This window comes from Panthera tigris, chromosome B4, assembly GCF_018350195.1.
Source record: "Panthera tigris isolate Pti1 chromosome B4, P.tigris_Pti1_mat1.1, whole genome shotgun sequence".
Classification (NCBI taxonomy): domain Eukaryota; kingdom Metazoa; phylum Chordata; class Mammalia; order Carnivora; family Felidae; genus Panthera; species Panthera tigris.
The window spans coordinates 133555610-133581211 of record NC_056666.1 but is presented as its reverse complement, the minus strand read 5'-3'; the positions used below and the strand labels follow the sequence as shown (position 1 = coordinate 133581211).

Here is a 25602-nt window from a genome sequence, read left to right as displayed (position 1 = left end):
GTCAGGCTCTGTGCTGACAGCTCAGACCTGGAGACTGCCTCGGATTCTGTGTCTCCCTCTCTCTGCCCCTCTCCTCATACTGTCTCTCCCTCTCTCAAAAATAAATCAACATTAAAAAAATTTTTTTTAAGTGTAGAATGAAGAATTCCTAAAGGGTAGACACACAAGCAAGGAAATCTAGTAGTTTCCAGCCAGCCACCTATGAAGTTGGTTGCAGAATTTTGCATTTAAACATTTTTGTAGAGAAAATCAGGTCAGTCATCAGGTCTGAAAGGTTCCTCTGACCCCAAACACACAGTGGTGAGGAACTTCTGTTCTAGAGTGCAAGTTTCCTGAGTGGACTAAGATTAAGGAGTGTTTTTATATTTACAATAGTGACCTTGGTAAAGGTCATCTGTAATACGTTAAGTACTAAACAATGCATTTCCGTTATCGTTAAGCCCAAACTATGAGGGCTTAAAGGTGGTGAGGGAGGAAGAGGAACTTGTTGTCAGCACGGTATCCCCGAGTCCCTCTCAATGTCAGCTAAGTTACATTTTGAAAAATCTCTGCCCCACCCCCACCCACCATCCCTTTTCTATGCTCTCTGTCCCTTTTCTGCTCTTTCTGCTGCTACTGCTTTTGAAGAATTAGCCTGAGAGAAGGAAGGAGAGCATCTGGAAGGATTTGCATCCTCCATGGATGGCTGGAGATTCAGGGTCTGTAGGCCGTGTGTCTTCCAGGACTAGAATGAGCATCTCATGAGATATATGACGGGTCAAGTTACTCTTGTAAGAGATTTTCACTTTTGGATTCTTTGTTCTCTGAGTGTTTAAGGTGTTTTGTTTTTACTTGGAAAGCAGATATTATATTCTTGTTTGGCTTTCTTTCCTTATGTGGGGGAGAGGGAAGTTAACTCTCCGATGGGAAGAGATGCTTTTGAGGATTAACTTCCCTCTAATTCTTCAAAAGCAATAGCAGCAACAAAGAGAAGTCACCCTGCTCCTCTTCCCCTTTTCCTAATGCCAGGACCTCTCCTCACCCTACCACAGCTTCCCTGAAAAAACACGAGGAATAGCTCCTTTCACGTATGCTGGAATCCAGATTCTCGGGCAACAGAAAATGTATCTTCACGTACCTGAATGCCACATTAAGAGGAATGCAGCATGAAAGGGGCTGCTAGTCACTCATGAGGCAAATGGTACCAGAATTAGAAATGTTCCATTCTTAGTGCTTCTGAACTCTAATCTTTAGCTCTATATTGACACAGTGAAAGGGAAAACAGGTTGGGGGGGGGGGGGGGGGCGGGGCAGAGGATGAAAATATTGCTGGGGCTTGTCATTCCTCAAGCATGTCTACCTGTCCTTAATTGTCACATTCTCCCCTACCTTCACTGATACTTGATGTGTATCCATGATGATGATGTGTTCCTAATGGGAGAGCAAATAAAGCCAGTAGCCAATGGCAGGTGATCTTTGGATGTGAGACAGACACATCTTTCTCTTTCATACTAAAGAACAGTATAGGGGCACCTGGGTGGCTCAGTCAGTTGGCTAAGCATCTAACTTCGGCTCAGATCGTATCTCACGATGAGTTCGAGCCCCACATCAGACTCTCTGCTGTCAGCACAGCGCCCGCTTCAGATCCTCTGTCCCCTCCTCTCTCTGCGCACCCCCCCCCCCGCCCCCGGCTTACACTCTCTCAAAAATAAATAAAAATATGGAAAAATAAAAAATAACAGTATATAGTACAAAGTTAGAGCTCTTTATTCAGACAGTAAAGCCCAGCAAAGTGGGAGGGCTATGCTGTCTCCATGGCAACAGAAAGTCTCATAAATGTAAAGTTCCTGGCTTCTATCAGACAGACTCTTCCTGGCCCAGAAGAAACAGGTTTTAACTTGATGAGAACAACCCAGGCAGCCTGGCTATAGCACAGAAGGGTGGCTAGCTGTTCAGTCTCTGGTCAGTTCTTCTGGAAGTGCTTAGTGAGCATGTTCATCAGCTCCTGCTTCTTCAACCCGCCCTTCAGCCCATACACCCTGCAGGCTTCCTTCAGCATGGGCACAGTGAGCTTACCCAGCGTGCCCTTGCTGACATGGGCCTTCAGCTCCTCTTCAGATAACTCCACTTTGGGTCTTTTGCTTCCAGAACCTTCATCATCTGGGGAAAAAGGTCAGGAGGGAGTGACTGGAAATGCTAAGAGTGGCCCTTCTACGGTCTGGGCTGCAGTTAACCATTTTCCGTAAGCTGGGATGCCCATGGGAGCGTGTTTTGATAAGGTAGCTTCATTTAAGCATAAAGTCAAAACCATATCAGACCTAGAAGGAAGTTCCAAGTAGTGCGGTTGCCATCGGTTTACCCAAAATTGGTGCTCAGTCTGGGGAAGTCATTCCTTCCTTCGTTCAAAAAGCATTTACAGAGCACCGTGTCAAGTACTAAGGCGCCATGCTGGACGATAAGCAAGTGCAGACTGAGTGAGATAAACAAGTAAATCCCTAAAGTGTGCACATGTGTGAAGAGCTATGGTAATAGCTCACACAGGGCACTAGGAGTCACTTTTTGGTTTGTCTTTTTTTTATAAATGTTTGTTTCTTTTGAGAGAAAGCATGCACACGTGTTTGTGAGAACAGGGGAGGGGTAGAGAGAGACAGAGAGAGAGAGAGAGAGAGAGAGAGAGAGATGATCCCAAGCAGGCTCCACAGTCTCAGCACAGAGCTTGATGTGGGGCTCTAACTCACCAACTATGAGATCATGACCGGAGCCAAAACCAAGAGTCAGATGCCTAACTGACCAAGCCACCCGGGTGCCCCTAGAGGAGTCACTTCTGATGGAGAAGAGAGAAGGCTCCATGGCCACCAACCTAGCCTCTCACAGCTCCATTTCCTTGTAAGGCTGCAAGTTCGAGCCCCACATCGGGCTTTGCGCTGATAACACGTATTCTCTGTCTCCTTCTCTCTCTGCCCCTCTCCTGTTAGCACTTCCTCGCTCTCCCTCTCCCAAAAATAAACACCAAAAATTTTTAAATTAAAAAAAAAATTAAAAACCAGTTCCTGGGTCGCCTAGGTGGCTCAGTCAGCTAAGTGTCTGACTTCAGCTCAAGTCATGATCTCACGGTTCATGAGTCCGAGCCCTGCGTTGGGCTCTCTGCTATCAGCACAGAACCTACTTCAGATCCTCATTCTCCCTCTCTCTGCCTCTCCCCTGCTTGCACCCTCTCTCTCTCCTTTTGCTCTCAAAAATAAGCTTAGAAAAATAAATAAATAACCCAGTTCCTCACCTTGTTTCCTCTTGGAAACTTTTTCTTCAGGATTATAATCAGGTGGGTAGACAAGCTCCTTAAACTCATCCACCAGGGGGCCGAGTCTCTTATCTATTGCTTTAGTTTTAGGCACTAGAAAATCAAAACACAAGAAGAATGAGTCAGGTGAGTCACAAGCCCTGGCTTCCTGTCCAGTTCCAAGTCTACAGGGACCAGAGGAGAAAGCACCTAACTGCAGGGGTTGAGGGAAGTCAGGAAAGGGTCCAGGAGGAGGCAACTAACCTGGTCAAGAACACATTCAACAAAGTCTTCCTAATATTTACCAAGTACCTTCTAACAATTGAATTTAATGAGCACTTACTACAGCCAGGCACCCTTCTCACTGCTTTAAACTTACTTTATTTAATCCTCTAACAACCTCCAGGGTAGGTAAATTTGTTTCCTTATTTTATAGAGGAAAGCAGAGAGGTTAAATGACTTGCTCAAGGTCAAACGGCTGGGAGTAATAGAGTTGAGAATGGGGTTAGATTCTGGAGTTTCAAACAAGAGTCCGTGCCCCCAGTGGGATTACAGTCTAGTCAGGGTAAGGAGGCAGTAAAAACATAAACACAGTGGCTGGCAATGCCATGATGGAAGGGACCGAACAAAGGCACACTGGAACACAGAGGGGTCAGGAGAGATTTTCTGCAGCCAAGTCTGCAAAGCTGAGTGTTCTTCCTCAGGCAGGGACTATTCAAAGCAGGAGAAGGCACAGGATAAGAAATAGATAACATACAGCTTGAAGGTAGAATGTCAGGAGTGTAGGACCGGTGAGGAGGCTGGAAAGGCGATCATGGCAAGGTCATGGAAGCCTTGAATGCCCACCCAGGTCGTAGACTTTATCCTGAGAGCAGTGGGGAAACTCTGAAGGGCTATGAGCAAGGGAACAACATGATTCCAATTACATTTCCAGTTTAGAAAGATCATCCTGGGGTGCCTAGGTAGCTCAGTCAGTTGGGTGTCTGACTTCAGCTCAGGTCACTATCTCACAGCTTGTGGGTTCGAGCCCTGCGTCGGGCTCTGTGCTGACAGCTCAGAGCCTGGAGCCTGCTTCGGATTCTGTGTCTCCCACTCTGTCCCTCCTCTGCTCATGCTCTATCTTTCTCTGTCTCTCAAAAATAAACAAACAGTTAAAAAAAAAAAAAAGAAAGAAAGAAAGAAAGAAAGAAAGAAAGAAAGAAAGAAAGAAAGAAAGAAAAATCATCCTGAGCTGTGTGTGGATGGAAGGTGGGTGAGACAGAAGGCCAAACCTGGGGTGAGGGTGGAGGGGATAAGGGACCATAAAGTGGCAGAATTGATGGATGTACAGATAGAATGTGAGGTTAGGGGTGGCCAGAGGGAGGTGGCGACCCCCTGGGATGGCAGGAGCATTCCCCAGGACTGATACAACAGAAAACAGGTATCTTTGGGGGAAAGACAGTATTTTTATTTTCTTTGTTACCTAACCATTATACGGTTTGTTGAGCTTGAGACCTGAGCTGTGTCACATCAAGGACAGGCATGAGGAGACGAGTATCTCATCATCTCCTCATGTGGCCACGTTTCCAAAGTATTAAGGGAAGATCCTGCCGCCTCGTGTGCCCAGAAGAAGGCACAATGTCACAACCAACCTGGGCTCCTGCTGAGACAGAAGCCCCACGTTCCAGACTATAGGAGTCTCTGCGAGAGCTTTGGTTCTCAACCCGGCAACCAGCTGAGACTTTTAAAAAATCCTGATGCCCAAACCCCACCCCCAGAGATTCTGATTTAAGTGGTCTGGGGGTGAGGCCTAAATCGCCAGATTTTTTGAAGTCTCCTGGATGATTCTGTTGTACAGCCAAAGTTGAGAACCAGTGTGCTAGAGGTTAAGAGCAGGTCTCAGAATAACCTGGAAGGCTTGTTGTAAGACACAGGTTGCAGGGGCCCAACTTGAGTTTCAGATTCAGTCAGCCTGGGAGAGGGCTCAACATGGGCATTTCTGACAAGTTTCCAGGAGACACCAGTGCTGCTTTTCCAGGAAGCACACTTGGAACCACTGGTGGAGCCTGAGGAGGCCACCTGGGGAGAAGTGAAGTGACAGAGAAAGATAGGGCCCAGGATCACCTAGTGCACTCGCTCCCATGTTTAGAGGAGAAAAAAAGGGAAGCAGGTCCAGCAAAGGTGTCTTAGGGCACTGTCAGCTCAGGAGAAAAACCAAGACAGCCTGGTGTCGCAAAGCCAAACAGAGAAAGTGAGAAACAGTTCTGAGTCTTCAGGAAGTTATTTATTCAAAGGAAACCATATCCTGTGTCAGAGGGAAGCAGCTACACATCGGATTAGAAGCGAGTGAAGAACAGAAAAGAACAAGCGTCAAAGGGGGCGGGTGTCTGAGCGGTGGGACACCTGGGGCCTGCAGCAGCCATCACCAGGCAGCTGCAGTTCCGGCCAGAGCCCGGGACGAAGGGTATGGCCGCAGACAGGCTCGGGGGTCACAGACATGAGGGATACAGCAGGCCGGGGGAGCGGACGAGATAACCAACGGAAAGGGAGAGCAGCGGGGCTGAGGACAGAAACCCGAGCCCCTGGAGTTATAGGAAACGTCAGAGCAGCCAAAACTGTTTTGAAAATAGAGGCAGGAAGAGCAAACACAACTTGCAGTACAATTACAGGACAGGAGCCAGAATGGAAGAGGCCAAGGCCCCGGTGAGGAAGAGAGAGAACGCTGTGGAATAAAGGGGAACAACTGTGTTTTGAGCACTTCCTGACAGTCAGGACCGAGACGGTGTCAATAGCTTATAAGAACAGTATCGGGGCGCCTGGGTGGCTCGGTCGGTTAAGCGTCCGACTTCGGCTCAGGTCACGATCTCACGGTCCGTGAGTTCGAGCCCCGCGTCGGGCTCTGGGCTGACGGCTCAGAGCCCGGAGCCTGTTTCGGATTCTGTGTCTCCCTCTCTCTCTGCCCCTCCCCCGCTCACGCTCTGTCTCTCTCAAAGATAAACATTAAAAAAAATTTTTTTTAAATAATAATAATAATAACTGGGAAGCTCAGCAGGCCACACTAATTGTTCTGATCTTTTCAACCTCTGTTAAGAGCCTTCATTAAATCCCATCTGTTGCCCAGCTGATATTTACCTGTATCACTAAACTGTGTGTGTCCTCTTATGAAATACGTAAGAGAACCACAATCAAGAAAGGGACTGGCAGCGAGCTCAGAGCTCAACCGAGGCGGCCAGGCAAATCTCCCCGATGCTGGGTAACAAGGATCTTCTGAGGCAGAGCCTACAGTCTGATGGAGAGACAGGAAACACAGTGGTGCAGAGCGAGGGCTCTGGGCCAGACGCACTGGATTCTAAACCTGGATCCACCGCTCACTACTTAGTGCCTTGGAGAATTACTACCTTCTCTATTAAATAAGGACAACGGTGCCTACCTCACAGTTACCAGAATTGGATGAGTCAACAGCTAGGACAAAGAGTGCTTGGCACACAGTAAGCGCTCAATAAATGTTATAGGTTATTTTTTTTTTTTTTTTTACTGTTACCAACATGTAGTCATGAGGGGGCCTGGTTCAAAGGCAGGTTGCAGAAGCCTGGCACACTCTCCTCCTCTTACGGCAGAATGAGCCAAATCTCTTCTGAGACAGTCTAGGCTGGTCTAGAAAATCTCTCAGAGAAGGCTGGAAAAACGAGGTTGAGTCTTTGCAGGATACTAGAAAACGCATCCGTATTTCCAGTCCAGAGTGAAACCGTTACGAAAACCTCCCATGGAAAGAGCTCAGTCCCAGCCTTCTTACATGTCAAATCCACTGCCTGTTCAGGCTCCATCAAATCCAAAGCCAGGGCCTCCAGGTTTCTGAAGTGCTGCTGCAGCACTGGGTTCTCAAAGGCGTCACTTCTAGTAAAACAGTAACATAAATAAATTGAAGCATTTAAACATTAAAAAAAAATAATAATAAAATTAAATAAACCCGACTGAGATACCACAGGCCCAGGGTCAGCTGAGGAAAAGAGCCCAGATAAAACAGCTGGGAGTCTTGTCTCTGGAATCAACTTTTCTCTCTCCAATTTCCAATTTATGGGAATCCAAAAGCCGATCAAAAAAAAATTGGGGGGGGGGGGGGGCGGTGGGTTGTGCCTGGGTGGCTCAGTCAGTTAAGCGTCTGACTTCGGCTCAGGTCATGATCTCACAGTTTGTGAGTTCGAGCCCCACATAAGGCTCTGGGCTGGCAGCTCAGAGCCCAGAGCCTGCTTCGGATTCTGTGTCTCCCTCCCTCTCTGCCCCTCCCCTGCATGTGCTCTGTTTCTCTCTGTCTCTCACAAATAAAAATAATAATATTAAAAAAATTTTTTTTAACACTTTATTTATTTTTAAGAGGCAGAGAGAGACAGAGCGCGAGCAGGGAAGGGGCAGAGAGAGAGGCAAACACAGAATCTGAAGCTGTGAGCTGTCAGCACAGAGCCTGACGCGGGGCTCTGAGCTGTCAGCCCAGAGCCTGACGCGGGGCTTGAACCCACGAACCGTGAGATCATGACCTGAGCCGAAGACAGACGCTTAACGGACTGAGCCACCCAGGTGCCCCTAAAAGCTGACTTAAAAGCTAACAATCCCTGCCCATCTGTCTGTCACTGGAAGCTGTGGGCAGAGAGAGAAATGGAGAAGGCAGAGCCATGGAAGTTAAAAAAAAAAAAAAAAAAGACGAAGGAGAGGTGGTAGGAGATGGAGAGAAAGAAACTGAATACTTTTTCTTCCCACGCTCAGCAGCAGCATGGGAGTAAAATAATCCTCTCACCCCAGGAGACAGTTCCAGAACAAGGCCTGACACTAACCCACGACTCACCTGTAATTGAAACGGAGCTTCTGAACAATGGCCTTCATCTTGTCTATCTGCTCTGGATTTGCCATGACTTTTTCAGTAAAGGGCACCTTCCGTTTATCGTCGGCATAGGGTAAGAAGACAAGCTGGAAGCCTGAAGAAAGGACATTAGTTTCCCAAGATCTGACTCAACACACGGTTTCAGTCGTGGAGTCGTCATTTGTCTCTCAACTTCACACTCACCCTTCTGTGTCCCGTGATGCTGGGGCTGGAACCCTGCCGGCCCTATTTCTCCTCTATCAGCTGATTCCCATTAGCAGCCTCCAGAACAGAGAGGGAGGCGGGAGCCTCCCATACCTGCCGGTTCCTGCCGGCAGTGGCCCGGCCAGGGCTCTTCATGGGCCAGCAGCAGCTGGATCCAGTCTCCAGCTTTCTGGACACACCCAGGGCCAGCTAGACAGTGCCCCCTCCCTGGAGGGCTGAGACCCAGCTCCATCAGGCCCTCCTCTGAGCCTCAGCCTCTCCCCTCTGTTCCCCCACCGCCTCCACACACAAAAAGTAAAGAGGAAGGGTTATCAGGCCGATCTTGTTCCAGTTTTCTGTCAGGTTCTAAAAGGCGGCAAAATCTAGACTGGAACCGACTGCTGCCGCCAGGTGAGGGGCTCTTGCTAGCAATGCCCACGACACTGAGCAAGAGGAAGGAGCAAGTCCCTCTGCTCTCCTCTGCCCTACAGTCTCGCTCTAAGCACTCACTATTGACGGAGCCTCATTGCGAGCCAGCTGGCAAAGGAGGAACCCGAGTTGGAGAGTCTCGGCCTTGGCAGCACAGAGCGTAACAGGAGGAATTTGGGGCTGACAGACAAGAGCTTACTAACTGATATGCAAAGCCATTCCTCAGCATTTTGACAACCAGGGCTAGAGATATAACATATTCAAAGAGTTACTTTATAAAGTTCATTAAAAAAAAAAAAGTTGGGATCTCTTCTTTTTTTTTTTTTTTTTTTAATGTTCATCCATTTATTTTTGAGAGAACAAGCAGGGGAGAGGAGACAGAGGGAGAGAGAATCCCAAACAGGATCTGAGCGATCAGCACGCAGCCCGACGTGGGGCTCAGTCTCACTACTGTGAGATCATGACTTGAGCTGAAATCAAGAGGCGGACGCTTAATTGACTTAGGCTCTCCACAAAATTCATTTTTATTAACGTGGCTAAAAAAGAAAGAAGACTACCTTCTCTTGGCTACTTTGGGCTAGGCCCTTGTACGTTTATTAACTTATTTCAAATGTGAAACAACCTGAAGAGAAAGGTGTTCCAGAATTCTCATCTTTACAAGCAAGGAATATAAACAGAAAAGTTAAAATTATTTGCCCAAGTTAGCCAGGTGGCGTGTGGCAGAGACGGGCCTGAAACAAAAGAAAGTAAACTTTTCCACACATAAGAGTAAGATATGGTCGGAGCGCCTGGGTGGCTCAGTCGGTTGGGCGGCCGACTTCGGCTCAGGTCATGATCTCGCGGTCCGTGAGTTCGAGCCCCACGTCGGGCTCTGTGCTGACAGCTCAGAGCCTGGAGCCTGTTTCAGATTCTGTGTCTCCCTCTCGCTGACCCTCCCCTGTTCATGCTCTGTCTCTCTCTGTCTCAAAAATAAATAAAACGTTAAAAAAAAAAAATTTTTTTAAAGAGTAAGATATGGTCAAGTATGACATCAAAACCCATGGTCTTTCTACTACATATCACTGCCTTGGTGTATGCAGAAAATAAACCAAACATTAAACATTGCAAGGGTGGGGCGCCTGGGTGGCTCAGTCGGTTAAGCGTCTGACTTCAGCTCAGGTCACGATCTCGCGGTCCGTGAGTTCGAGCCCCGCGTCGGGCTCTGGGCTGATGGCTCAGAGCCTGGAGCCTGCTTCAGATTCTGTGTCTCCCTCTCTCTCTGCCCCTCCCCCGTTCATGCTCTGTCTCTCTCTGTCTCAAAAATAAATGTTAAAAAAAAAAATGTTTTTTTGAACATTTCAAGGGTGCCAAAGAATTGCTTTTAGTAAAGAAAAGTATCAGCAGTGAGCCATCAACTTGGTCACTAACCTGCCAACAGTCCCTATGCAGCCAATTCTCGACTGTGGCTGTAGAGCTGCCTTGTACAGCTGTACATGTTGTGCACTGCACAACCATATTTGGCAGCTTTACCTGGCTCTGCATCTGTGTCATCTGTGAAACCCTGAAAATGCACAAATGCCCCATTCCTGGAGACTATGGTTCAGCAGGTCTGAGTTGGAATCCTATGAGTGATTCCAAAGTCTGAGCAAAGTTCAGTAGCACTGAAAGGATCTCTTCCACATACCTGGGGGAGTCACCTGAATTTTCTGGTCATCCAGCTCCTCTTCCTGTGGCAACAAGACCACAAAATAAGGAGGGGTGTTCCGACGGGGGGTGTATCTGCACACTGCCATGACCTCCTTCTCCAGACACTTGGTGAGTAGAGCACTGAACAGAGTTGAGCTCCCTAAAAAACAAACGGCCCAAGGATCTGCATCCCAAAAGTGTCTCCTTTTTTCCCTGGTAGCTCATGTTATAAGCCTACAATTTCTCTCCCATTTTCTTAAAAGGGCTTGTGATACTTCACCAAGTAAGGTGTGAGAAGCCCAGAGCTGACGAGCAGCAGAGGCACAGAAGGGAAGAGAAAGGGATTAGATGCCTCGAATACCCCATTTAGAGGTGTGAATTATTAACATTAGTTCACTTTTACCATATTTAGGCTGACAATGTAAGTAAGCCCCAGTTACTAATGAAAGCCAATCAGGTCAAATCCAGGGGGTTCATTAGCTACAGCACAGAGGAATAGAGGTCTGGACAGCACAAACCCAACGACCTAATTCGTATCATCTTTAATTGCTGACACGAAGGAAGAAACTGGTTTTTCTTCTTTGTTAACTCTGTATCTGATGCCTCAAAGAAAGAATTCCGTAGGAAGTAAGTTTTAAAAATACTAATTCCATATCTCCCCCACCACCCTCCGGAGTGTATTATAGGTCCTAAAGTAATCTCTTTAACTTTGTTTAGTCCCAAATTTCCAAAGCTTATCTGACCAGAAACACTTTCAAAATACCCCCTTAAGCCATCCTATCCAGTTTGCAAGCAGCTCGCTCGGTAAACTACCTTCTGTTACTCATTCATTTACCCTTGATCGAAGTCACATACCATTTACCAGGGACTCCTCGGGGTACACAAATAGGGAGGGCCTCAGGTAATGGTGCTTCTTCAGCATTATCAAGGGCTTGAAACCGATGAGAATCAAACCTGGTTCATCAAACCGTTTCAGCTCTTCTGTTTCCTCTTTCTCTAGCACAATCTGACGATTCCCATAGATCTAAAGGAAGGGGAACACGAGGGCCACATAAAGAGGCTACGTGGAGATACTTAGTTGATCCTTGGCTGGTCCTTACCTTATGCAAAAAAAATCTCAGATTCTCTCCCACATTTTGTATAATTAAAAAGGATGACTCATTTGATTTTAATTTTAGATATCAAATCATTCCTCAGATTGCACAAAGGTGAGAGAATGAGGGAAGACAACGTTCTGCGTTCTCAGTCTGTCCTTCTGATTACGAAAGGCATACGTGTATCATTTCAAAGCATAGGAGAAAATTTCGTTTGGGGAAGGGAAAAAAAACCCAAAACTCTCCCTAAAAAAGTGCAGTTTACATCTAACATACTTCCTTCATTCATCTCCCTAGTTGATTCTAAAGCATTTTCTGCTACCATACACACGCAAAGAATTTAACTATTAGAACAGAATGCAGAGTGGTCAGGGCTAAAGTTTCCACTGACATCTCTTTCAAACACTGGCTCTAACTTTCTAGCTCTCAAGGTATTAATGATCTAGATGCCTGGCTGGCTCAGCCGATGAAGCATGTGACTCTTAATCCTGGGGTTGTAAATTCAAGCCCTACATTGGGTATAGAGATTACTTAAAAATAAAATCTTTAGGGGTGCCTGGGTGGCTCAGTTTGTTAAGCGTCTGACTTTGGCTCAGGTCAGGATTTGTGGTTTGTAGGTTTGACCCCCGCATCGGGCTCTATGCTGACAGCTCGGAGCCTGGAGCCTACTTCGGATTCTGTGTCTCCCTCTCTCTCTGCCCCTCCCCCACTCGTGTTCTGTCTCTCTCAAAAATAAACATTAAAGAAAATTTATTAAAAAAAGATAAATAATTAAAAAAATAAAGTCTCTTAAAAAAGATGATCTAGGGGCACCTGGGTGGCTCAGTTGGTTAAGCAACTGACTTCGGCTCAGGTCATAATCTCACGGTTCATGGGTTCAAGCCCAGCATCGGGCTCTGTGCTGACAGCTCAGAGCCTGGAGCCTGCTTTGGATTCTGTGTCTCCCTCTTTCTCTGCCCCTCCCCCACTTGTGCTCTGTCTCTCTCTCAAAGATAAATAAAATGTAAAAAATAAATTAAAAAAAAAAAAAAAGATGATCTATATGCCATAGTTCCAAAGAGTAATGGCTTTGTGCTTTAACAGCTTAGCTACAAAGATGCATACATGAAAGACACTTAACTAGTTAGGCTGATCAATGTCTCCCTCCCTATTGACTCTTCAATGGGACAAAACTCAGTAAGAAAGCAGGCCTACCTGAGACCTCTTCGTATCACTAGGCAGAAGCAAACTGCCTGTGTTTACATTAAATGTCCGGGTCTTGGTTTTCACTGGTTCATTGGTTTCCCGATAAAGTCTCACTGGAGGAGGTCTGTAAGCCTTCTGGACCAGATTATAAATGCCGACAGTGAGCGCTATATCTTTGCTGAGTTTAAGTTTCAGGCTGGAGGAGAGAAAAGTATAAAAACAAACAAACACGGGACTGAGAGATTATGCTTTCCTAGCTAAATTCTACTCTCTCCAATAATCCAAATTCTTGGAATATAAATAGAATACATTTTAATAATACAGTGGAGTTTGTTATAACATTACCTCAGGGTCTACACCACAAAAATTAGTTTCAGTATTGTTAACTACTTAAAATAATGATAAAGAATGCACTGTAATAAAAATAAGGGTTATTTTTGAGCCCAGCACTGTACCATCACTTTATAGCTATTTTCTCATTCAATCATCATAATAACCCTGTATTATATGATCTATTGTTTCTGCTTGTGTCTAGTATCCCCTCCCCCTTTTAACAATGAAACCCCAATTTTTCTTTGGGAACCACCCTTCCCCCACTGCAGTTTTGGGGGAATGTTAATCAAAGTACTATACTCTCCTCTGGCCAAGTGGTGGGCATATCTGGCCTAGGCTTAAGCAGTCAGACCTATACTCCTGACAGTCTAGGTCATAAGCGGTGACCAAGGAAGGACAAGGTTGTAGGGGATGCTTTATGACAGTGGTACCCTGAGGACACGGTCATTAGTTCTTGCTATCTGGATTCCTGGTGCCACCCTGGTTCCTATACTGATCACCCTGTTCAGGCTTATAACATCTGAAATTAGTCAAGAGTCAGTTTCTGTTGTTTATCACCCAAAAACCTTATTACTGTCCTTTTTTACAGTTGAAAACAATGAGGCTCAGAGAGAGGTTATCTAACTTCCCCGAGGACAGACAACTAATAACCAGATTGTTAGATTATCTTCTGTTTTTCTTTTCATGTTCATTTTTTTAATGTTTATTTATTTCTGAGACAGAGAGAGACAGAGCATGAGTGGGGAAGGGGCAGAGAGAGAGGGAGACACAGAATCTGAAGCAGGCTCCAGGCTCTGAGCTGTCAGCACAGAGCCCGACGCGGGGCTTGAACTCACGGACCACGAGATCATGACCTGAGCTGAAGTCGGACGCCAACCAACTGACCCGCCCAGGCGCTCCAAGGACTTACACGTTTAATTACTATTTTACCCTCCCTGCCATCCCCACCAAAATGTGTACCAGATTTCCAAATTGTAGTAACAACACTCCACTACTTCAGGAAGGGAGAAGAGATGCTAGGGTGCTTGTCTGAAAAAAGGAGAAATTCCTAAGGAGGAAAGGAGAGCCAACTGCCATATTACAGCTGTGGCAATGAGCTGGTTTCTGGTTTTCCTACAATAATCTCATGGGCTTTCTAGTAGAATTGTCAGTAATCTCTTGAAAACTGCTCAAAAACTACAATGGTCATATTCTCGTATGTTGTAGAAACTAGTCTAAAATGAAAGCCTGGTGTGAATCTTCAGAAAACAACATAGGGGAGCCCTTAGGATTCTAATGCCAACACTCTCTAAAGATAACCTAGGGTGCCTAGGTGGCTCAGTCGGTTAACTGTCCAACTCTGGATCTCAGCTCAGGTCATGATCTCACGGTTCATGGGTTTGGGCCCCATGTCGGGCTCCGCACTGACAGTGAGGAGCCTGCTTGGGATTCTCTCTCTCCTCTCTCTCCGCCCCTCCCCTGTTAATGCTCTGTCTCTCTCTCTCTAAGTAAATAAATAAAGAAAAGAAAAAAAGAAGATAATCTAACAATCTGGTTCCTATTGGTCTCAGGTTTATAAGAAATCAGAATAACTTAACAACAGAGAAAATAACTAGCACTTTCTGAGTTTTTGCTCTATACTAGGTATTGCTGTTATCCACAATTTACAGAGGAGAAGAAAGCAGACGATATACTAATGCATGCAACTGAGGACAGCGTTAGGCCACAACTGTTTACCCCAAGCAAGCAGAGAGCTGTGTTATTTTGCAAAACTAGCATACCAGCTCTTTCCAGAGAAAAAGAAGCAAACAGCTTGTCCATCCCGAAGTAAAGCAAGTGTTTTAGAGGAAGACAGTGAGGCACAGCCCAGAGGTAAGTATTCAGGGAGGTCAAGGCACTGCGGTGCTTAAGATTAAGTAGGGGACTTGTGGGCAACTAGCCCAGGTTCGAGCATACCTGGAGAGCATGCGCTTCTTGGTCTCCTTGGCTCGAACCTTCCTCAACAGGTCTTCCAGCTTGCTCGACTCTTCAAAGTGAACCCCTAGGTCCTCATCGTCTGCTATGCTGATGATATCTCGGTAGAACAAGGATATGTCAAAGCCCCCACGTTTCTTCAGGTGCATCAAGTCCAGGAAGATACCTGGGGCAAGGACAGCCAAAAGTGAGGGGAAAACAAACAGTTTTCATCAAGTGAGAATTTTTTTCAGTTGAGCTCAAATATGCAAAGAACTAGTGGGATTATTAACGTTTTCAGGACTTAAAGAATCAGTAAGGGAGTCAGCTGCTATAATGACAACTTTTTCAAACCACTGCCACGCCTGGTAGCATGAAAAGTCAAGAAAAGCTCACTCTAGTGGAGCCCTTCAGAAAGCCAATGGCCTAAGGGCACCTGGTTTCAGGTCGTCATCTCATAGTTTCGTGAGTTCGAGCCCTGCATTGCAGAGCCTGCTTGGGATTCTCTCTCTCTCTCTCTCTCTCTCTCTCTCTCTCTCTCTCTCTCTCCCCCCCTCACTCTCTGCCCCTCTTCCACTTGAGCTGTTTCTGTCTCTCTCAAAATAAATAAACTTAAGAAAAAAAGAAAGTTAATGGCCTAGTTATTTTTAGCAGGAATGTTATACCTGTGTAACTTCATTTTATTCTTTTATTTCACTCTGAATGGTGAAAAGCAAATGTTTGACATCATCTATAGAGAAGTAGTAAGATTAAGTGCCAACTTAAAAGATCAGGGAAAATGCCAACCTGTGTCACGGAGATCCCCAGCTTTGGTCCTGGCCCGGCTGGCTCTGGCACTGTCATTGCCATGGGGGTCATCTTCATTGGTGAACAGCATGATCCTCTTATGGCTCATCTTGACCTGGACATCGCTAAAGAGGTTGGCACAGACCCACAGCACTTCACTTAGTGAGTAGTCAGATCCATGGCCAATGAGATCTTGGAAATGTTTTTTTCCCTGCTCCCCCTTAAACTGGTCAAGCTCAAGCACTCGCTTAGCACCTGATCAGAGACAGGAAGTCAAACGGGCAGAAAAATCAGAATAGTGTCAGTGCTGCTTTGGTAAGGCTAAAAGAAGAGCCTAGGGTCCTATTCTCACCCCGGAGGTGTTTAACCCACAAAGTCCTCAACCCAGGATCTACCTCCTTCTCCACGCCCCTCTTTGTTCAGGGTAGTGACCTTCCAATGTAAGGGAAAAGCTGATCTTAGAATACTACTGACCTGGATTATCCAACTCCTGTAAGACGTAAATATTTTTGAAATTCACTGAATTTTTATCTTTCTCAGTACCATAGAACACCACCGCCAAGAGATCTTGATTACTGCTTATGATCTTATTGGTATACACACTCTGGATACACTGATAAAAATCAAAATAAAATCCGATTAATACTTAACTACTCACCACTAAAATTAAGCTCCATAAGTGCCTTGCACGTCGTAGGTGAATTTATACATGGCATTAGGTTAAGGAATGACCCGTATCTTCAGGAAAGTCATGAATCAGTGAGAGGGATGGGCATATATATTACACTATAACAGAAGGCAGAGTGCGGTAAGTAGATAACAGAAGTATAAGCAGTTCCTACCATAAGAAATCAGAGAATTAAAAACATATATACTCAGGGAGGAAATTCTGCTATAAGGGGGAAAAACAGCTCAGTATTGGAATCAGAAAATCTGGATGTGAGTCCCACTAATGCCATTTACTTAACTGACTGAGTTAGTAAAGGGATGATCCCATCCCTCAAGTAGCTTGATACCAAGAAACAGAATTTACATACATAAAATAATTACGTATATAAAAGATTTAGGCTAACAATAATTAGATGTGACCCAACAATAAGTCCATAACTACTAACAGCATTTTTTTTCCTAACAGCATCTTCTGTAATAAAATGTGCTTCATTACACAATTAAATACACCAGTATTCCAGGAAAGTCCTATCTACCCATTTAAACTAAGGTCAGCGTCAGGGCACCTGGCTGGCTCAGTCGGTAGAGCTCGCAACTCTTGACCTCAGGGTTGTAGGTTCGAGCCCCACGTTGGGTGCAGAGATTACTTAAAACTAAAATCTTTAAAATAAATAGATAAATGAGAAAAGAAACTAAGGCCAGCATCGAGTAAATCAGGGTCTCATAACAGCTGGTCAGTCCTTTGACCTACTTAATTCTGGGAGGCATTGACATGAAGTTTCTGAATATGCAGAGCTGACAGAGAGACCACGGCGACACCCCCCAACCTGCCCCCATGCCTGGCTGAAGACTCTACCCAGACTTCCTCAAAAGTAATTCTCTCCCGAAACGCAGAACTTAAGGGGCGCCGGGGTGGCTCAGTCACTTAAGCGTCTGACTTGGACTCAGGTCACGATCTCATGGTTTGCGAGTCCCAGCCCCGGGTCGGGCTCCGTGCTGACAGCTCGAAGGAGCCTGGAGCCTGCTTCAGATTCTCTGTCTCCGTCTCTCTGCCCCTCCCCTACTCGCTGTCTCTGTCTCTCTCTCAAATATAAAAAATAAAACATAAAAAAAAATTAATAATAAATAAATAACAAACGTAGAACTTAAACTGTGTCTACTCACTGACAACAATCTGCATCGCAAGGAGTTATTCCTGTATTTTAATCTATTATCTTTTTATTGAAGTATACTTGACATGTTACAGCAGTTCTAGGTGTACGACACAGTCACGTGACAAGTCTACACATTATGCTTTGCTCACAAGTGTAGCTACCATCTGTCACCATATAATGCTATTACCATACCATAACTATATTCCCCCTATGCTGTATTTTTCATCCCCATAACTCTTTCTGTTAAGTAGGCTTCACACCCAGCACAGAGCCCAACACAGGGCTTGAACTCATGACCCTGAGATCAAGACCTGAGCTGAGATCAAGAATCAGTCACTTAACTGACTGAGCCACCCAGGCGCCCCTCACCCCAATGACTTTTAATCTACTTTGAGGAGCCTATAAACGTTTACAAAAATCTGTGAGGGCTTCTTTTAGGTTCTAAGAATTAAGAAAAAAAAAAAAAAGAATTTGAGGAAATGTTTTTTCATTGCTTATTAAATACATTATACTCATCCGTGAATGTCTCAATTATTTGCTATATGATTCTATATTTTATTCTGGGTTCTTTTTTTATGTTTATTTTTGAGGGGGGCGCAGACAAAAAGGGTTCTTTAGGCATTGAGGTTTCTAAAACATTTTTTTAAGTTTGAATTTATTTATTTTTAAGAGAGAGAGCAGGGGAGGGGCAGAGAGAGACAGAGTCCCAAGCAGGCTCTGCACAGTCAGCGGCATGTTACTCAGGCATCAAGGTTTCTAAAAACCCTTTGAAATTACATGTAGAACTATGACTGTATCTTTTTGAAGAGAGGGTACACAGCTGTCATCATATCCTCAGAGAGGTCCATGAGTCCAAAAAAGGTTAAAGCAGTGCTCCTCAAAGAGTAATCTCCAAGCTAGTAACAGCAGCATCACCTGGGAACTTGCTGGAAAGGCAAATTCTTGGTCCCAGCACTAGACTTTTACAGAATCAGAAATTCTGATTGTGGGGTAAGTCCCTGCAATCTGTGCTAGCTAACAAGCCCTGTGCGTGATTCTGAAAAACGCTGCTTTAAAGTTAAAGTTAAGGACTGTTCTCATTTTTTTCTAGATGCAAGATATTCTGATTTGCCCAAAACAAGAACTGCTTGTATACAAATTAGAAAATGAGAAGCTTCTGTTTGGTTCCAAACTCTAAAAATATAAGATATACAATAAGTCTCTGTAATTCTTCTGTATAAAGAAATGGTAATCTTTTGTTTTATTCTTTTTTTTTTTTAAGTTTATTTTGACAGAAAGAAAGAGAGAGAGAAGGAGACAGAGAGAGAAAGAGAGGGCAGGCGCATGAGCAGGGGAGGGGCAGAGAGAGAGACAGAGACAAAGAGAGACAGACAGAGAGAAAATCCCAAGCAGGCTCTGCCCTATCACTGTGGAGCTTGATGCAGGGCTCGAATTCATGAACCAGGAGATCATGACCTGAGCAGAAATTAAGAGTCAGACACTTAACCGAATGAGCCACTCAAGCGCCCCACGAAATGGTAATTTTTTTTGAGGTAAAATTCACATAACAAAATTAACCATTGTATTTGAAAGCAGACTCCATGCCCAACATGGGATTTGAACTTACAACTCCAAGATCAAGAGTCTCATGCTTTAATGAATAAGCCAGCCAGGCATCCCCAAATTAACCTATTTTATTTTATTTTATTTTATTAATGTTTTATGATTTATCTTTGAGAGAGAGAGAGAGAGAGACAGAGTATGAACGGGGGAGGGGCAGAGACAGGGGGAGACACAGAATCCAAAGCAGACTCCAGGCTCTGAACTGTTATTACAGAGCCCAACACGGGGCTCGAGCTCACGAACCGCGAGATCATGACCTGAGCAAAAGTTGGATGCTTAACTGACTGAGCCACCCAGGCGCCCCGCCAACACTTCTTAGTATCCTTTTTTTCCCCTCTATATTATAGCCATGCTAGTGACTTGTGATACCTCACTGTGGTGTCGATTTGCTTTTCTCTAAGAACTACAAATGTTGTGGGTCTTTTTGTGGGCTCCTTGGCCATCTGTGTATCTTTAGAGAAATGTATTTTCAAGTCCTATGCCCATTTCTTAAAAAATGTTTTAATGTTCATTTTTGAGAGAGAGGGAGAGAGAGACACACACAGAGCACGCATGCGGGAGGGGCAGAGAGAAAGGGGACACAGAATCTGAAGCAGGCTCCCGGCTCTGAGCTGTCAGCAGAGCCTGATGTGGGGCCCGAACCCACGAACCGCGAAATCATGACCTGAGCATCCTGAAGTAGGACGCTTAACCAACTGAGCCACCCAGGTGCCCCAAGTCTATGTCCATTGTTAAATTAGATTGTCTTTTTGTTGTAGTATTTTTCAACCACAGGTAATACTCAACTTCCAAATACCAATTACAAGAGGACTCACATTGACACCGTATCTGCTGGAACTTTCTTTCTTCGTTCACACTCACACCTCTACAGGAGGAGCCTTCCTGTGCTACCAGAGCTAACACAGAAGGTGGGAGCAACGTATTACTAGGGTCTGAAGTTCAAACACAAAATAAAACAGGCCTGTTCTCCAGCACTGCTACCCTTTTTTATCTCAGAGTATAGGTAGCATTCCTGGGAAGCTAACCACTAATTATCATTCACCAACAAATTTTCAGAGTGCATAATTTTTAAAGTGGTGTTAATAATTTTTTCTTTCATTTCTTTTTTTAAATTATATAAAAGGTAGTCTTACCTGGATGCTCATGTCAAAAGGAGTCAGTTCAACTTCACTCTGAGATTCAAACATGGCCTTAGAACCATCAACCAAAAAAATCAAACTATCTCTTCCTGAATATGTATATTCTCCTATGGGGGAAAAAACAGGAGAAAATGTTTGCTCTTGTGCTCATATTTATGATGTTTATTATTATTCATATAAAATAGAAAAAATCCCATTACAATGCCCACTCTCCTCCCAAGAGTAACCACTATCCTGATTTTTAATAATCATTTCCTTACTTTCTTTATAGTTTTATCGTCCAAGTGAACATTCCTGTCTAAATTTTTTTGTTAGTGTTGATTTATTTTTGAGGAGGGGAGGGGCAGAGAGAGAGAAGGAAATAGAGAGTTTTTAACAGGCTCCAGGCTCCGTCCAAGCTGTCAGCACAGAGCCCAATGGGGGGCTCGAACCCATGAACCATGAGATCATGAGCTGAGCCCAAGGCGGACACTAAGCCTACTAAGCCACCCAGGCACCCCCAAGTGAACATTCCTAAACACTAGTTTTGACTTGAAAAAAAAAAGAATGTTTTTGAAGCCTCTTAATCTATAGATACCCCTTCCATCTTTTGTGTCTTATAACTTATTTGTTGAAGAACCAGAATGTTGTGTTATGTACAGTTTTCCACATTATGGATTTTGCTGACTGCATTCTTTTGGTGTAGACAGACACAGTCCTCTGTCTTTTCTACTGAGGACCTAGAGAGGCTTCGTCAGATTCAAGTTTCCTAATCCCTTTTTTGGCATCATAGGCGATGTTTAGTTTTTTAAAAAAAAAAAAACAAACACATAAAATATCTGGTTGTCTCCCTTTTTGACACTGCTGCTTTCTAATACAATAAATGTAATTGCCCATCTGTAAAACAACATGATTATGGGTCAAGACCACTAAACAAAAATTCTACCTTGACCCAGTGAATTCTACCTCTTAGCAATCTAAAGAACGTAAGATATGAAAAATCCCTTATGCAGAATTGTCCACAGTGTTGCTTATTAAAGTAAGAAATTGAAAATAACTGGGGCGCCTGGGTGGCTCAGGCAGTTAAGCGTCTGACTTCGGCTCAGGTCATGATCTCACAGTTCATGGATTTGAGCCCTGCATTGGGCTCTGCACTGACAGCTCTGAGCCTGGAGCCTGCTGCAGATTCTGGGTCTCCTTCTCTCTGCCCCTCCCCAACTTGTGCTCTCTTTCCTCTCAAAAATAAATAAACATTAAAAAAAAAGAAGAAGAAAAGAAAAGTTTTAAAATAAAAATAGAAGTATTGGGGAGAAAAAAAGAAATTGGGTCACCAGGGTGGCTCAGTCGGGTGAGTATCCGACTTTGGCTCAGATCACCATCTCACAGTTCGTGGGTTCGAGCTCCGTATCCGGCGCTCTGAGCTGACAGCTCTGAGCCTGGAGCCTGCTGCAGATTCTGTGTCTCCCTATCTCCTTCTGCCCCTCTCCCCACTCATACTCTCTCTCTCTCTCTCACAAAAATAAACTTTAAAAATTTTTTAAAAAATTGAAAATAACTAAAATGGGGGCACCTGGGAGGCTCAATGGTTGAGCATCCAGTTCTTGGTTTAAGTTCAGGACATGATCTCACAGTCTGTGGGTTCAAGCCCTGCATCTGGCTCCACGCTGACAGAGCAGAGCCTGTCTGGAGTCTTCTCTCTCTCCCTCTCTCTCTGACCTTCCCCTGATCTCTCTCTCACTCTCTCAAAATAAACAAACTAAAAAAAAAAAAACAAAAAACTAAAATGTTTAACAGGAGGCAGACTGAATAAATTATAGTACGTTTAAAATGACTTATAAAGACAACATATACATAATTACATGGAAAAATATATCTGTAATTCATTAAGGAAAAAAGGCAGAACTCAAAATTGTGTATATAAGCTTAAGATTCTCTGTGTATACGGGAATGCAAGCTGGTGCAGCCACTCTGGAAAACAGTATGGAGGTTCTGCAAAAAAACAAAAATAGACCTACTCTACAACCCAGCAATTGCACGACTAGGCATTTATCCAAGGGATACCGGTGTGCTGTTTCGAAGGGACACATGCACCCCCATGTCTATAGCAGCACTATCGACAATAGGCAAAGGATGGAAAGAGCCCAAATGTCCATTGATGGATGAATGGATAAAGAAAATGTGGTGTATATATACAATGGAGTATTACTCCAATCAAAAAGAATGAAATCTTGCCATTTGCAACTATGTGGATGGAACTGGAGGGTATTATGCTGGGTGAAATTAGTCAGAGAAAGACAAATATCATATGACTTTACTCATATGAAGACTTTAAGAGACAAAACAGATGAACATAAGGGAACATAAGGGAAACAAAAATAACATAAAAACAGGGACGGGGACAAAACATAAGAGACTCATAAATATGGAGAACAAACAGAGGGTTACAGGAGGAGGTGTGGGAGGGGGGATGGGCTAAATGGGGAAGGGGCACTAAGGAATCTACTCCCGAAATCATTGTTGCACTATATGCCAACTAATTTGGATGTAAATTTTAAAAAGAATAAAATTAAAATTAAAAATTAAAAAAAAAGCAGAGACTCCTCGCTATTTATACAATAAATAATATTACTAGTGATGTTTAGCTGAATTTTCACAGATTTTTTGAATTATCGGAGCTGATTTTTTATACTATCTGGTCTACCTTAGAAGACTTATAGTCTTCTATAGTTATAGAAGGTGCTATAACTTCAAATATACTTTTTTCAACAAGAACGTTTATTCAGGTTTTAACTTAGACACCACTTTCTTCAAAGAAGCCTTCCCTGACCACCCTAGCTAAATCAGTACCATTCATTCTCTATTACGAAATGCTAATTTTATCTTTGTCACTGCCCTTATCAATACTTGGCATTAACTTATCTATTCCTTGGCCTGGCAAGATCCTCAAAAGGACTTTGTTTACCCCATTGCCAAGAGCAGTGTCAGGCCCCACAAAGAGCTCATGCTTGACCAGTTAGTTGATTGCTGCGTACTAATAGTTTCAAAAGCAAATAGTTACGTGAATTTCATGTTTACATTCTACTGGTGTGATTTTTACTTTTTATTTAATTCCAGTATGGCTAACATACCGTGTTACTTTAGGTTCAAGTATACAATATAGTGATTCAACAATTCTATACATTACTCAGTGCTCATCATGATAAGTGTAGTCTTTAATCCCCATCACCTATTTCACCTATTTCACCATGCCCCCACATACTTCCCCTTTGATAACCATCAGTTGCTTCTTTATACTTAAGAGTTTGTTTTCTTATTTGTCTCTTTTTTCTTTATTCATTTGTTTTCTTTCTTAAATTCTATCTAAGAGTGAAATCATATAGTATTTGTCTTTATCTGACTTATTTCACATAGCACTGTACTTTCTAGAAACATCCATATTTAAAAAAAAAAAAAAGATTCTCTGTGTATATATGTTTAAAAAAAAATAGGGTGCCTGGCTGGCTCGGTCAGTAGAGAATGCAACTTTTTTTTTTTTAAACATTTATTTATTATTGAGAGACAGACACAGAGCATGAGCAGGGAAGGGGCAGAGAGAGGGGGAGACACAGAATCCGAAGCAGGCTCCAGATTCTGAGCTGTCAGCACAGAGCCCGACACGGGGCTCGAACTCACAAACTGTGAGATCATGACCCGAGCCGAAGCCAGTCGCCCAACCGAGCCACCCAGGTGCCCCTTTATTTACTTTTTAAATGTTTATTCATTTTTGAGAGAGAGAATGTGAGCAGGGGGAGGGGCAGAGAGACAGAGGGGGACAAGGGATCCAAAGCAGGCTCCAGGCTCCAAACTGACAGCAGTGAGACAGATGTGGGGCTCAAATTCACCAAGGGTGAGATCATGACCTGAGCCAAAGTCAGACACTTAACCAACTGAGCCACCCAGGTGCCCCTGTTTCTCAATTTTAGTAAAAACACTTTAAAATGTTCTTACCCAGGACTTAAATCAACCAGTATGTAGATTACATGTACCCCTTATTTCTCTTTGTTTATCCTTTGTCTTACTGTCTTGTCTGAACATATACTCCCAAACCTGGAGGCTATGGCGAGGGAATGACTCTTATAACTGTGTTGCTAATGTTTTCTCTTTGGTTGCTGCAGTTACTGTAGTACTACAGTACTACTGTATTACTACTGAGGTCCTACAATGAGTAAAATAACTTTCCTGGGTGAGGAAGGGTCTTACCTGGGCCACCTAAAGCGACTCAAAGGATACCAATGTTCGGGGTCAGTTATTGGAGCTAATAGATGTCAAGCTACCAGTACCCAGTAAAAAGTTCAAGGCTAAGAATGTCCCATAGACTAGAGCAGAATCTGAATAAAAGAGTCTAGGGTAGTTCTGCAAAGTTCAAAGGGAGAAAGCACTGGACATTGGGGAGAGAAGGGTGAGCCATGAAACAGCAGAAACAGACAGGGAAAGGCTTTCTTACACAGAACAGCAAAGGTTAAAACCACTTACCACCTGCTTCAAGGCCCTCTTCCTCTTCTTCTTCTTCATCGCCTTCGTTTTTGTAATAAGACTCCCAACCTGACATAGCGTTTACTGCTCACCCGGTGAAAGAAAGTTATGATCAGTAACAAGCAAATTTAAACCTAAAAAATATCGAATCCTAGGCTCCTAAAGTCTCGAGATTATTCGTGAGGAATGTGGAAGCGGATCCTGCTGCCTCCAGATCTCTCAGTGATTGAAATCCATTAGTCATGGGCATCATTCCAGCAGCAGCTTCACTGCAGCTATCCCTTAGGGCCTTTTTTGGGCTGGTGGTGGCCCGGGTGGTCCTCTGATTGGTGTGCTGGGGCAGCCCAACCTGGAGGTCCCGTCTGGCGTCCGGCACCAGCTGGACATACGATATTCCTGCTCCAGAATACTCCGTCCTCCAGCGAACCCACTACTCTACATCACGCCCAAAAATCTCCCCCAACGCCTCCTCCAGCCACGCCCAGCGGAGTCTCAAACGTAGGTGGGCCTCAAAGGCCAGGTGCCGCCCCCTACGGAAGACGGAACTGGGACCAAAACTGTCTCTACCACGCAGGTCCGCACGCTTTGTGCTGGCCCTGCTCCGCGGTAAGGCTAGAAGGACGCGCAAGACTCAGAAAGCGAAGCAGGCCGAGGGCAGCCCTGGCCGGAAGGCAATGCACGCAGACAACACTCCCAAACCGCCTACCTTAGGTGCAAGGAACAGATCAATTTGGACAGAAGGCGAGGTACCGCGCACGCACGGGCTCTAGTTCTCGCTCCCAATCAACGTCCCCTACGTCATCACGCACAGTGCGCGCATTTCCCGTCAAATT

At 44.4% G+C, this 25602-nt stretch overlaps 1 protein-coding gene across 1 annotated transcript; it reads right to left on the bottom strand.

Annotated features, from left to right (window-relative positions):
• Nucleotides 1–1722: 1722 nt before the first annotated feature.
• Nucleotides 1723–25589, bottom strand: XRCC6 (X-ray repair cross complementing 6). Its single transcript, XM_007079457.3, has 13 exons — nt 25476–25589; nt 24770–24853; nt 20273–20385; nt 16189–16327; nt 15715–15969; nt 14932–15115; nt 12673–12859; nt 11240–11408; nt 10383–10544; nt 8072–8201; nt 7028–7128; nt 3256–3369; nt 1723–2138 (listed from the first exon to the last, which is right to left on the bottom strand). The coding sequence occupies exons 2-13, from the start codon at nt 24843–24845 to the stop codon at nt 1942–1944; spliced, it is 1827 nt and encodes a 608-aa protein (XP_007079519.1). The 5' UTR covers nt 24846–24853; nt 25476–25589; the 3' UTR covers nt 1723–1941.
• Between the last annotated feature and the right edge of the window lie 13 nt (nt 25590–25602).

What these genes read in the sequence shown, in the direction of transcription:
- XRCC6 (XM_007079457.3), bottom strand. Translation starts at nt 24,845, where the DNA reads ATGTCAGGTTGGGAGTCTTATTACAAAAACGAAGGCGATGAAGAAGAA. An exon ending in AGAGGGCCTTGAAGCAGGTG is followed by an intron (nt 20,386 to 24,769) that starts GTAAGTGGTTTT and finishes TTTCCCCCATAG; the next exon opens with GAGAATATACATATTCAGGA. An exon ending in ACAGGCAGTGGATTTGACAT is followed by an intron (nt 3,370 to 7,027) that starts GTAAGAAGGCTG and finishes TTGATTTTCTAG; the next exon opens with TGCCTAAAACTAAAGCAATA.